The 12388-nt window shown below is 37.0% G+C and overlaps 1 protein-coding gene across 5 annotated transcripts in view; it reads right to left on the bottom strand.

Moving 5' to 3' along the window:
• The window catches only part of CUX1 (cut like homeobox 1), a 397218-nt gene that overhangs the window by 82341 nt on the left and 302489 nt on the right, over positions 1-12388 (bottom strand). For 4 of the 5 annotated variants that reach the window (XM_075904405.1, XM_075904407.1, XM_075904408.1 and 1 more), the window contains one exon: positions 249-551. The exons of the other annotated variant lie outside the window; for it this stretch is intronic. In XM_075904405.1, coding sequence (XP_075760520.1) covers positions 249-551 — 303 coding nt within the window. The remainder of the gene's footprint in view (positions 1-248; positions 552-12388) is intronic. 5 annotated transcript variants of the gene reach the window in all.

Here is a 12388-nt window from a genome sequence, read left to right as displayed (position 1 = left end):
ACAGGGAACGGGGGATGGTATTCAGGTTGGTACGTAATGTGGCAGAGTGACGATTCTTTGTTTGGAAGTAGGTATTTAAAATCTGGAGAATGTTCTTCAGTGGATTAGAACAGTTTCAGAACGGATTATGTTTTAGACCTGAATAGTTTGACAGGGTCCCTTAACAGTGTTTCTAATGTCACATCACTTTAAAAAAGCATGAATACTTTGTTTTATTTCATTAAAGACATTAGAACAAAGAAACTTACCAAGGTTGTTGTCTGTCAACACCTCTTTAACCCTCTTCGTAATGCCATATGTGTCCAATTCAGGAGACACGGCAACCAGTTCTTGAATGCTAAGTGCTGAATGGCCAGAGAGTGGCAAAGGTGTTGTCGACTGGGACTCAGAAACAGGTGGCTCACTTGATTCATGTGGTTTGCTGTCCTTACTTGTCTCTATAGCTGGACAGGGCTGCTGTACCAATTCAGTCAAACTCTTCACTGACTCACTGGAACTCATAGGAGACTCAGGAGCAGGACTGCAGCTGGCAGAGGTCTTTGGAGTGCTTTCTGTAATTAAAAAAAGGAGAAAACTGACTTTAGCATATACCTATCCTGCAACAAAAGCATTAAAGTTACATTCCTTCTTGTTTATGTTCTGCATACTTTTAACACATGCCCAGATATGCAAAAAATACAGCAAAGCCCTAAACTGCTGCTTTTAAGGCTTAAGGTACTGAAAAGTTTCATTTTAAAACTACGCTATTTTGTTATTTTATCAGAGATCGATCAAATGGTTTCTCAGATAGGCAAGATATATAAAAGCAACAGAAAAATAAAATTAAACAATTAAGATTCAGTAATGGGAAGAGCTGCAAGAAACTCACTTGGGTATAAATTTTAGATTTCAAGGTATTGTATTCTGTGTCATCTTCTTACAAAATATGTGGATGTGTCAATTATTATAGAGGACTATACTGCATAAGTAAACATGGTGTTTGAATGCAATCACAATAAAATGGAGGAATGAAAGGCAACAAAAGCCTTAACAATAAAAGCTTTTACCGTACTGTATTTAGGAACACTGCCCTGAAACATTCACAAAAAAATTCCTCTCTCAATCAAAGTAATTCTATTTTTTTTAGTAGTTTATGAAAGATGCAAAAGAGACAGACGTAAAAGGAGAGCAAGTTCTTTATAAATATTTAAAATAATAAGAATCCTACAAATCTTATTGTTTTCTCTGTTCACCCCCAAATGTTCATACAACAGAATATAAAACCCAGCAAATGTTATTTTTGTATCAGGAACAGCAAAGGAATTGTACTGTAAATTTGCCCCGATTCACCCATGCGAGGGACCAATTTGGCAGATCATCCATCTTGTTCACTGTACACTGTCAGGGATGGCATATATTCCCTACATGATAAACAGATTTCTTCTCAGGTCTGTGTCCTTTAACCCACATCAAGGTCAAAATTATGGCTGCCTGGCTAATAAACTGCACAGCACTAGTTCAAGTTCCTTCTAATTTTGTAAACATATCTTACCAAATAACTGCTGCAAATTTCCTATGAAATTCTACATACATGCACTGCAAATCACTCCTACAGTAAAAACCAAAACACCTCACACAGGACTAAACAAAAGCATTCACCAGTGTCTATTTTTTCAGCCTACTACTGCAGACATCAAAGGTAAAACAATCTCTCTCTCTCTCTCCTATCACTGAAATGTGGTATGTTGCTGACAGAGTGGATCAGTTAAATTATTTTGTTTATTTTTGCATATCAGCAGCTTCTTGAGATTTTGCTTTTAAGATCAACCAACCATTTTATTTACTCAAAAAAGGTAAGACTATCTGAATCTGATTTCAGAATGCAACAAAGGAAAACAACTGGTCTATTCCATGAGCAATGAGTTATCGTGATTTCAAACTATATATTATACACAAACACAAACACGCATGAAAACACAAAATTCACAAAAATGAACATGGAGTGTATTTCTCTTAATTTAAAAGCATTTTCAAAAACAGACATTTTTGAGAAACAAAAAATTCATTCTTCAAGAAAAAATGAAATCTCAAAGCAGATGCTCTTTGTTACTAAATAGAAAATTGTTTTGTTTTTACAAAAGGCTGTTCTAGTAGAAGTTGCTAACAGAAGAAATGAAAAAAAATCTAATTTAATAATTATCACATTCTTGACCTCCTAATTTGCAGCCATTTCATGTGTTTTATGATATAATTAGTTAGTTCCCCTGTTAGTTTCACCTGAGAAAAAGCAGAGTAAGGATTCCAATAAATAGCAACTGACAGCATTATAGAAAATTAATATTTGACATATTGTCTACTTCTCAAACCTCACATCTGAGTGAGAACTACTACTGAAATTGAAATGATTAAATTAATACTTTTTCATAACAAGCAAATATATATGTAATTCTTTATACCCATATTTATGGCTAGAAAAAGGGACCATGTTACTGGTAGGGGGATAACAGATTTTACTGTTATGAGTTGGGGTAATCGTTCAAGAGGCAATGCTCCCCAGTTGATGACTAGGTCACTTTAATCAGTCCAGAAAAAAGAAAACTTTATTATCCCAAAGAGGTTATGTATGCAATTTAAAAGGCATCCATGCAATACTGTTAGTTAGAAAGACCTTACATGATGTTCTCTCTTCCATTAAGACCAACAAGCTGAAGGGAGATATTTCAGTCTAGAATGTTTGCACACACCGTTGCCTTGATTTTAGACATGGCATGTGGCTGAAATTCAAGAGGGCCGCTGTGTGGTTTGTAGGGATTTCTCTTGTTTTTCCTCTTGGAAAGCATTTTTATAATATTTAAAACAGGTAAACTTTTATATATACAACCCTTCTGAGATCATAACACTATACCCTGAGAAAAATAACGAAAGGCTGTAGGAGCAGGCATATATATTTATTTTGTAAAACACTCAGATATACTGAGTGTGAAAGATGTAATATTTAAAAGGGTTAAATAGTCACACATAATTATACATGCAAATGCAAAAAACAAGTGTTAGTGCAACATTAGAGATAAGAAACCAAGTACTCTAAAACTGGAGTCTGGGCAGTCATGTCAACAGAGCAGTATGCCTTCCTGTACCGTTGAATATAAGCTTTTATTCCTTATATGGCTGCTTTCAAAGGTGAACTGAATATAATTAGTGAAGTGTTGCTGACTGAATGTGCAGACAATCAGAATCATTTGAAAAGTGTGATCAGACCCCCTTCATCACTGAAGCTTACCGGTTACAACTGAGTTGTTCACATTGTTAATTACCTCACAGCTGATCAAAACAGCAAAGAAGAGAGAAATGCTCATATTATCAAGATCTGCACAATAAGGGAGCATGGCTTGTGGACCAAGCTCGGGAGGGGTCCCACTATTCTCCTTGGACATAAAGTGTTATAAGTCAGGAAATTTGGTTTCTACTGCAAACCAAGAGGGTGGGATAAGAATAATATATACACAACTACAGAAATTAATGAATGAATGTAAAATAAGTCAACATTGCCCACGTGCTTTCTATTTTGTTTTCTTTCTTAAATGTATATTAATTATGTTATTTTTAGAACACAAAAAATTGAAGGTTATACAATATGGTTGTGTTAATGCTGCAGAAAAATACCTATGTTCTGAAATTTCCTGACCAGTGATAGTTTGATTCCGCAACCTTAACGGTAAAGTTTATATTTAAATCCAGCAAGTTAAGAAAAAAATAAACACTGCAAAATTGCATTCCACTCAGAACTGAGAGAACATGACTTGACTCTGGTTGAGCCCACTGCAATATATCAATCTCCTGTTCTGTGGTCGTGCATTCCCACATGCAGTGGATGAAGCCACTAAATGCTTAAAAGTGAGTATTTTTCAATCCAACCTCCTTTATGAATTCTTTCTACTTTTTCACACCACCAAAGTTCTACCTCAAATCACAGACTCCAAAGCACTGCTCAGAGCTCTTGCTTTTGTTCATCAGTTTTGGTTGTACATTATCTTTCCCCACAGTTTCAGAGTATTACAATGGATTCTGATTTAGCAGAAGGAACTGAGTGTCAGGTGGACTCACGCTTGGCAGTCACACAGACATATAAAGTCTGATGGACACTCCCACAATAACTTCCTGAGCATCAACGCCAAATGCACACATTCTTAATGGAGAGCGTTACCTGAGATATCAAAGAGAATCATGGACAATTAGAAATAATCTTTGATTACTTGAATCACAGCTAACTAAACTTCCCATTCCTCCAAAAGTCAGATGTGTCACATTAAGATTGAGTGGATGATGGGGGAGCCAGTCCAGCAAGCTCTGAACTCTCTCCAGAATCCTTAAAACCTCCAGATTCAGAAAGACTTCAGGTAAAAGTATGAATGGACCTGAATCTTACTTTCACTACAGTGTAGGATAAAAACCAGACCTACTGTGCATAAATCTTCAGAGTTTGCTGAACTTATCCCCACTCTGTCTGAAAAATTGTGGTCATGCTTGAAAACTATATTAAATGTGGGTTCTGTTATATATTCTTAAAGGAAGGATTTTCCCTTTTTCTTCATCTGGACTAAGCAGGGGATTATATCCTATAATTGGAGGAGGATGGATGGGATAAGATAATTGATTTGTGATGTATATTATTTTGATTCTTTCAATGGCAAATAGTTTTACAGCAGCGTGTCTTCAACTATTCTATCTATGCACCAACAGTGCCCAGATCTACAGACGATAGCCAGCAAGAGGTTCAAGCTTGGGAGGAACTAAACTAATTTAGAATAATACAGATACTGGTGTTCATAGGCTTGCAAGTAGTGCTTGACTTGACTAGTTACAAAGTCTTCAGAAGAGCATGGACTTCAACAGGATTGAGACACAAGGCCTAGAAATACTCCTTCAGAAGAGGTAATTGGGTGACGGTGCAGTGTTCAAATACTAGGTGATGGATACAACCTTATCATTCCCAGAAACAGGACATTATAGAAGGTGACATTTCCTGGTGGGCTATCTGCAGCATGGCTCCTTATGAACTACTGTTTGTATTCTTTTTAGAACTATGGATCCCAGGAAGCACCAACTTGATTCAATCTCCGCTGTTATTTCTACAGTCATGGCTAGGGTTGCCAGGTGTCTGGTATTCACCCGGACAGTCCGGTATTTTAGTCTTCTATCCGGTAAAAAAAAATTAAGAAAATACCAGACACCTAAGATGTCTGGTATTTTCTGATTTTTTTCCCTGGCCAGGAGGCAAAAAATGCTGGGCACCTGGCAACCCTACAAACACTCAGCGCCCGGCCTTCGCCCCCTGCAAGCCCCCCCTGACCCCAACACTCCCCCCTGGCCTCATGCTTACCTGGTTCCGCATGGCTGCTGGCACAAAATGGCTGTGGGCAAAAAGACCAAGGGGAAGCAACCACTTCCCTTGATCTTAGTGCTCAACCGCTCACCTGTTTGTATCCCTATCTCACTCTTAAAGGGGACATGCTGTTTTATTTATTTATTTATTTATTTTATATATATATATATATATATATATATATATATATATATAGAGAGAGAGAGAGAGAGAGAGAGAGAGAGAGAGAGAGAGAGAGAGAGAGAGAGAGAGAGAGAGAGAGTGTTATAGTTTAATAAGTCTTGGAGTCTTTTTTTTTTTTTGGCTCAACAACTTTGGTCTCCCCCCTTTTTTTCCTCCTTCAACAGAATTTTTTCCCCGGTGTTTTTTTTGGGGGGGGAGGGGGGGTTGGGAGGGAGTGGGTGTTCGGTATTTTTGTTTCAACCATCTGGCAACACTAGTGATAGCAGCAAGTAGCTTCCTTCCCTTTCTGATTTTGCCAAGACAATGTAATCCAAAGCTTTTTGCTAGGACAAGAGAGATCGGGACCAAAACCACCTGAGTTCTCAAACCAAAATACTGTGTCAAGACATTTTTTTGTTGCACAAACTCCCAGAAAGAAGCACTCAGACTATATTAGCTCAACAGTAAGGGAGTGAATAAGTGGTTGAATTTGTGTTACTGCCAAAAAAGCCTGATAGGGAACAAGTTACAAAACATGGAGATGTTGGGAAAAGACCACCTGAAACACAGAAGGTATTCAGGGGCCTATAAAAGGATTAAGAAAAATATTATATTCTGAAGGCAGCAGCAAGATAAGAGCTGCCTTAAGTTTCAGACAGAAGTGGATTGAAAAAGCAGATCCACTATAATTTTTAGAGACAAATCTCTGCAGTTTATCCAATCCACTATTTAAATTTCCGTACACAGCCCTCTATATGCAGTAATAACCTAAATTCCATTTAGTGTTCATTTGAGCAGTCAGGATAAAGTCATTTCTTATTATCTCCCCACTGTGTAAAAAACAGCTTGAAGGTAGGAAGTCAGCAAGCATTTTCACCAAAAAGTAATTATTGTAAGTGACATTTTTACTGCTGGCATGCCATAAGGCGAAGTGTGCATTTGGAAGGACAAGTTGCTGAAACAAAATGACAGGGTACTCTGTGACATTCCTACAAGAACCCAAACATCATTTAACTGGCAGTTGGTTTGATGCACCACTTTCCATAACTGCCAGTGCTCAGGTTTTAGGTGCATACCAAACCAGTCCTATTCAAAGTTACTTATAAATGAATATCAGAACAACACAGGGTATGTAGCAGTGGGGAGGACTCTATGGAGTGTTCCATACTCTGGTTATTTTTTCTATGGCAAATTATTATAGAAGAGGAAGGCATATAAATATCAACAAAGGATTCCTTCATAGCCTCCCAGAAGAGCATTTGATATCTGAGAGCCTGTTTTTCCCACAGGTGAGTTGATGGGCAATGAACATATTTAGACAGGCTCCCCAAGATCAAAGTGGCTCATATTAAAATTGGATTAACTCTTAGTTTTCCTGTCTAATTATTAGTTTGTCCAATCTCTCCATTTTAAAGATTAAATACCAGAGTACATGGCCTACTCTCATTGATGTATCTTTAGGCCTTTGCTCATTTCCAAGAGAAGTAAATTGCAACACTCTCACATTTAGTTTTCTGGCATCTGAAAATTTTATGCAGAATTTGGTCTCTAGTTTTTCTACACTGTGATTTAATTCCTACACAGGAATTTATGTCTTCATAGGCTCTTCCAAAAGACACAGTAATGAGCTTTTTGTGCCCAGTGGTGAAATGAAACAAGTTTGACCTATGTAAGTAATAAATCAGCTAAGCATTTCTGGCACAATACTATAATAAAGCTCTCTTATGACTAATTAATAGTATAGATCTATGAATACGGAATATTTTCTCAGAGGTCGTGTTTTAATGGATTTGTTTTCAATAAGTGAGCATTGCCTATTCACAATTTGTGCATTTATATCGCTTCTGAAAAGACAAACCTCTTCAAAATCTAAATGTGTGTGAGATACATATACAATAATATAAAGCTTGTATGTATATAAATTCATGGTAGCAAATGCCAGCAGACATTAAAATTATAAATTTCCCTGGATGGTTGTTATGTGGTGGTGGTGGTGATTGTAAATGTTATAACTGATTTTAGACCTAAAAGAGTTTTAAACTTTCCAGTCTTGGTCTTGCCTCAGAGGTGAATTTTTGTGGCTGACAGGAAAAAAAAAAGTGGAAAAATCCTTTAGCTATATTTGTGTGTATTCAAAAGGGGAAAAAATATAAATGTATTACCTTTAACCAATAATTTAAAAATTACTTCATGAAAACAAAAAAGCCTAGGTTCATGCTACTTCTTCATTTCTGGGGAAAAAAATGAAAAACAGAGGCCCCATGAAGGTGTCTAAGATTACATGTGCAGATGTGTTTGCAGAATTAGGGGCAAAGATTGTGGCCACTTGAATAAAATTACTTCTGAGCATCAACAACGGATTGTACAATCTCGCCAATTTTTTTCTGCATTTTCCATAATTTTATGCTCGTTCCACATGTACAAATGGAGTTTAGAAAAGAGCAACCAAAATGGCCATCAAAGGGCCTGACAAAGGGTGGAGTTTCAAAAGTCTTCAAGGGAGTTAGGTACCCCAACTGCCATTGGTGTTTAATTGGAGCTGGGTATCTAATTTGATTAAATATTTCAAGATTAGAGAAGAAAGGGTCACTTCCTCAGTCTCTACCACACCATCTCTATCAACATGTAGTCCCAAAACTGACTTCATTTATAATGTAATAGGCAGCAAAGATATCAACTTGTCCAGTACTCAATCTAAACAAATGTTTTCATCCTTGTCTAACACTGATACTGGCAAACCGTGAAAAAAACTGATGTCAATATTGTCCCACAGGTCAGACTACGGGGGGCATGAATAGCAGCACGCATAAAGGTGGAACACAGAGGAAAGAGATACAGGTTGAACCTCTCTAGTCTGGAACCCCCGGGACCTGACTAGTTCTGAATGAGAGAATTTTCTGGACCACAGGAGGGTCAATACTGTCTAGCAGCATTACCAACACTTCCAATGCTTACTGTGCTGTTAAGAGGACATTTAAGGGTAAATTAGAGCTAAATAACAGCACAGAACACACAGCCAGGACTGGAGGCTGTAAATAAATTTATGGGACCGTGGGAAACTTGGCCAAACCCATGAAAAGTTGACATTCGGCTAACTAAAATCATTCTGGATGACAGATGTTTCTGGATGAGAGTGTTCTGGATTAGAGAGGTTCAACCTGTACTGTTCTGTTAACATAAACCACTACATACAATATGTAACAAGATGATTTGACCTCTAACTCTTTACAACGTTACACTTTCAGAGTTGCTAGATCCTCAAAAGAATATTTGTATTGATCAATGATGGTCAGTATGAACATCAAAGATGTAGAGAATTACATATTTAAACTTGAACAAAGGGAGTAACTAGAGAGGCAATGAGACAAAATTAAGGAAAGAGAAATGCCAGCAATAAAAATAACACAATAATTAGCCTGTGGAATGGAAACACCATTAAGTGTCATTAAAAAAAAAAAAGATATAGTTTAAGGAACGCTCCTGAAGCAGCCAAGGGATAGACTAAGTGATCTTACAAATTTTTGTCCATCTCATTTGTATTGCTATTCATTACATTAATGCACTTTTTAAAAAGCAGAGACAAAAATGGGTGCTTGTTTTAGCAAGTAGACAATCACAGTTTTGAGAACCACAATTGAGATAATTATATAAATTAAAATTTGATTTAATTTTAGAAGATTATTTTTAAATTAACACACATATCTTGGCAGGTTACTCCACCAAACTTGCTTTAAAAACTCGATTTTTCTGTGTTAGCATTGCTCATTACTTATTCTTAAATCAATATGGATTTCTGAAGAACTGTTAGAAATTATCTTCAGTAACCTTATTACTAAAGCAGCTTGTGTGTAGGAACAGTTTCATTAATGAGTTCTTGAAGATTAAATAAATATCTGTCATAAAAACATTCTACCAATATGCCAAAAACAAAACTTGTGTTTAAACTGCATTATTGCAACCAAAGATTAATCATTATATGACAAGTTTTCAATGCTTTTCAGAGATCCTAACTTAGTTATTACTATAATTTTGCTGATGCTCTAGCTTATGACCAAAGCTGGATGCTCAGAGACCGGTGATCAACATGTTATCACCACTATATCTGTTTGCTCTTCTTTCTACCTCAAGCAGCTTAGATAAAATAGGCAGGTACTTCTGTGAACGTGTTCAGTGTGTTAACCTCTTGTTTGCCCCTGGATATACAACTTAAAACCAGGTGCAAACAGCATACATATGTAGAGTGTACATTCTGTTCTGCGTTGAAGAATATTCCCCCCCCTCACTAAACAATGTGGACATTCATTTGCTAGGAGCAAGATACTTGAACTAATATCTGGATTCCATTTCTCATAAGAAAGACTAAGCCATCACCAGTTATATATGTTGGTATCATGGATTACTCTTCATCTTAACAGAAAGTGGCTGAACGGAATGCCCCTGCATGTTATTGTACTAGAAGCAAAACGTTCTGGAGGAGTACTGGCTAAAGTACTGAAAGAAAATGCCATTTACATTAGACGCAACAATATTATAAAAGCTATTAAGGTGCATTATTTTACACATCCTCATAATCTCTCCTTACTGCTTTACTTAATTTGTGATAAAATTGTTGAGAAATGGTACTTAATGTAGGACAGTCAGTAAAAGTAATTTATCATCTTCCCGCTTCGGTGCTCACGTTATCAGCGAACTCATTTTCTGCATTCATCATGCAATCAGCCTATTATTTGCATATTAATCAGGCAGTGGACCATGAAAGAGCTGCATCCCAGCCAAATGCTGCACTATCTCAGGAGGAACACTCAGTAATTATCATACATCAGTGTTATGATGTGGTAATTGATTATAACATCTTTCTGTTGCCCCTGGGGAGTCCCACTGCTAACCCAGCTTCAGGCATTCTGTGCAGATTTTCTCTTTGAAAATTAGAGAAACCATCGCTGTCCTTTTACTAGCGTTCTTTTATCTGTACATTAGGCAGTTTTAGAGCATTTACAAGTTACCTTTAAAACAAACCAAAACCAAAAAACCTTAATGAAAAAAACCACCTCACTCAAAACAGGAAATTAAAAACACAGTTATATTCATTCTTCCTCATCCTCCCTCTTTCAAGGCCTTGTGGATTTTTAGGTGTTGATCTTGCTTGCATAATACCATAAAATAAAATGCAGCAACTTCAATAGATTGCAACTGTAAAGTTGTGAAGACAATTTAACTGCTTTATTTAGGTGCCAAATGACAGGCTAATTTTGGTCCTCTTCTAAAGGACAAATGGAACACCTACCAGTTCAAAGTCACTCTATTTTTAGGATACAAGTTCCAAAAGAGAAAAGAAAAACAATGTAAAACAAAACTGAATTTATGCTGAGGCTAAACTAAACTAGTTACTTGTTCATCTGTGTGAAGATATGGAGAATGGGAGGGGGCAATTCCACACATTTACACATTCTCATATTTCCTTAGAAAGCAAACGTGTAAAGGAGGGTGCTATGGTGGATGAAGTATGAGTGCAGGATTGATGAATTTTTATAGGAGAAAGCAGCAGCCAGGGTATGTTTTATAATGTTAGGACATGGGTAGGAGAAGTGGAAGGAACACGTTGCAAAGATAATTTTTTTTTGTACAAAGTTTTTTTCCCCTCATTGTCTTTGTGTCTGATGCAAGATGTGCAGAGTACGGATGTCAAAAGGAATTTTGCTTGTGGTCTGCATCTCTCAGGATCAGGCCTTTAAGTTGCTATCAAATGGTGCTCATGTTATCCTTCTTGAAGAGGAACTCACATTTTCAAATATGATTTTTTAAAGAAAGCAATTGCCTTCAATGTATTATTAAGTACTGTCTTTGATCATTACAACTTTAAGAAATTTAAATACCAAATTTACTTTATGTATATCCTTTGTTTAATTTTTACATTTCACTCAGTTTGGATAATGAAAATTGACCAGTCAATTTCAGTTTTCTTTATATTTGATTTCTAGTCTATTTAACTGTCTGGCTCCCACACAGTAGCATTATATTTCAACATTTGGGCTGTAGGGGAATGTTGACCTAGAAGAGAATGGTTTTCTCATCAGAATTAAAATAATCATAGGAGCAAACTTCTGGATGCTTGTTTACAAATTTACAAAGAATCTCAAATATCTATCAAATTAGATTGGACACTTATCTCTTCTCTTTTCTTCCTTTCCACTGAAACAAAAGGGACAGCCACAAGGTAACTTGAAGGATACTTCATTTCTCAGTAATTTTCTGTTTTATCTTCTTGGAAATTATTTTATATATTTCTCAACAATATAATACGTTACTTTCCAGCATAGATTGTTTACTTCCTGTTAAGACTTGTTCCTGGGAAACATATCTGCCTTAAAGACATATCCGCTTTATGGACTGGAAGCAATAACTTGGGAATTAAACAGTCCATTATCTGTTTTATACAGCCAAAGCAAAGTAATTCTTTATCACCTCAACAGCATCTTACTAAATTGCTGAGCAACATGAAGTTGTAGTTTGGCTGTATCCATGACCACAGCCGGGGGGGAGGGGAACAGGAACAGAATACTGTCTTTCCCCCGTTAAGGGCCCTTCTGTGACCAACGCCAGAAGCCAGTCCCTTGAGGCTTCCCGTGACGAACCATGTGCCTCATTTCCCTCCAAGCAACCAAAAACCCAACATGACTCAACAGCTGACAAACCCTCCCATCACAAGGAGACAAAAGCCTGACCCTTAGTGAGAAGTACCTTTCCTGACCTCTTCTGCAGCTGCCAAGCCCTCCAGACTCCCCCTCAATACAGAGGAAGGTGCCTGACCCTTCTTTTCAGCTGCCAAGCCACCCGAGCCCTACTCCTCTCTTCCCCAAGCTATCA

The sequence above is a fragment of the Pelodiscus sinensis genome, chromosome 21 (genome assembly GCF_049634645.1).
Source record: "Pelodiscus sinensis isolate JC-2024 chromosome 21, ASM4963464v1, whole genome shotgun sequence".
Lineage (NCBI taxonomy): Eukaryota > Metazoa > Chordata > Testudines > Trionychidae > Pelodiscus > Pelodiscus sinensis.
Note: the sequence above shows the minus strand (reverse complement) of the source record. Positions and strands in the feature narration are given on the sequence as shown.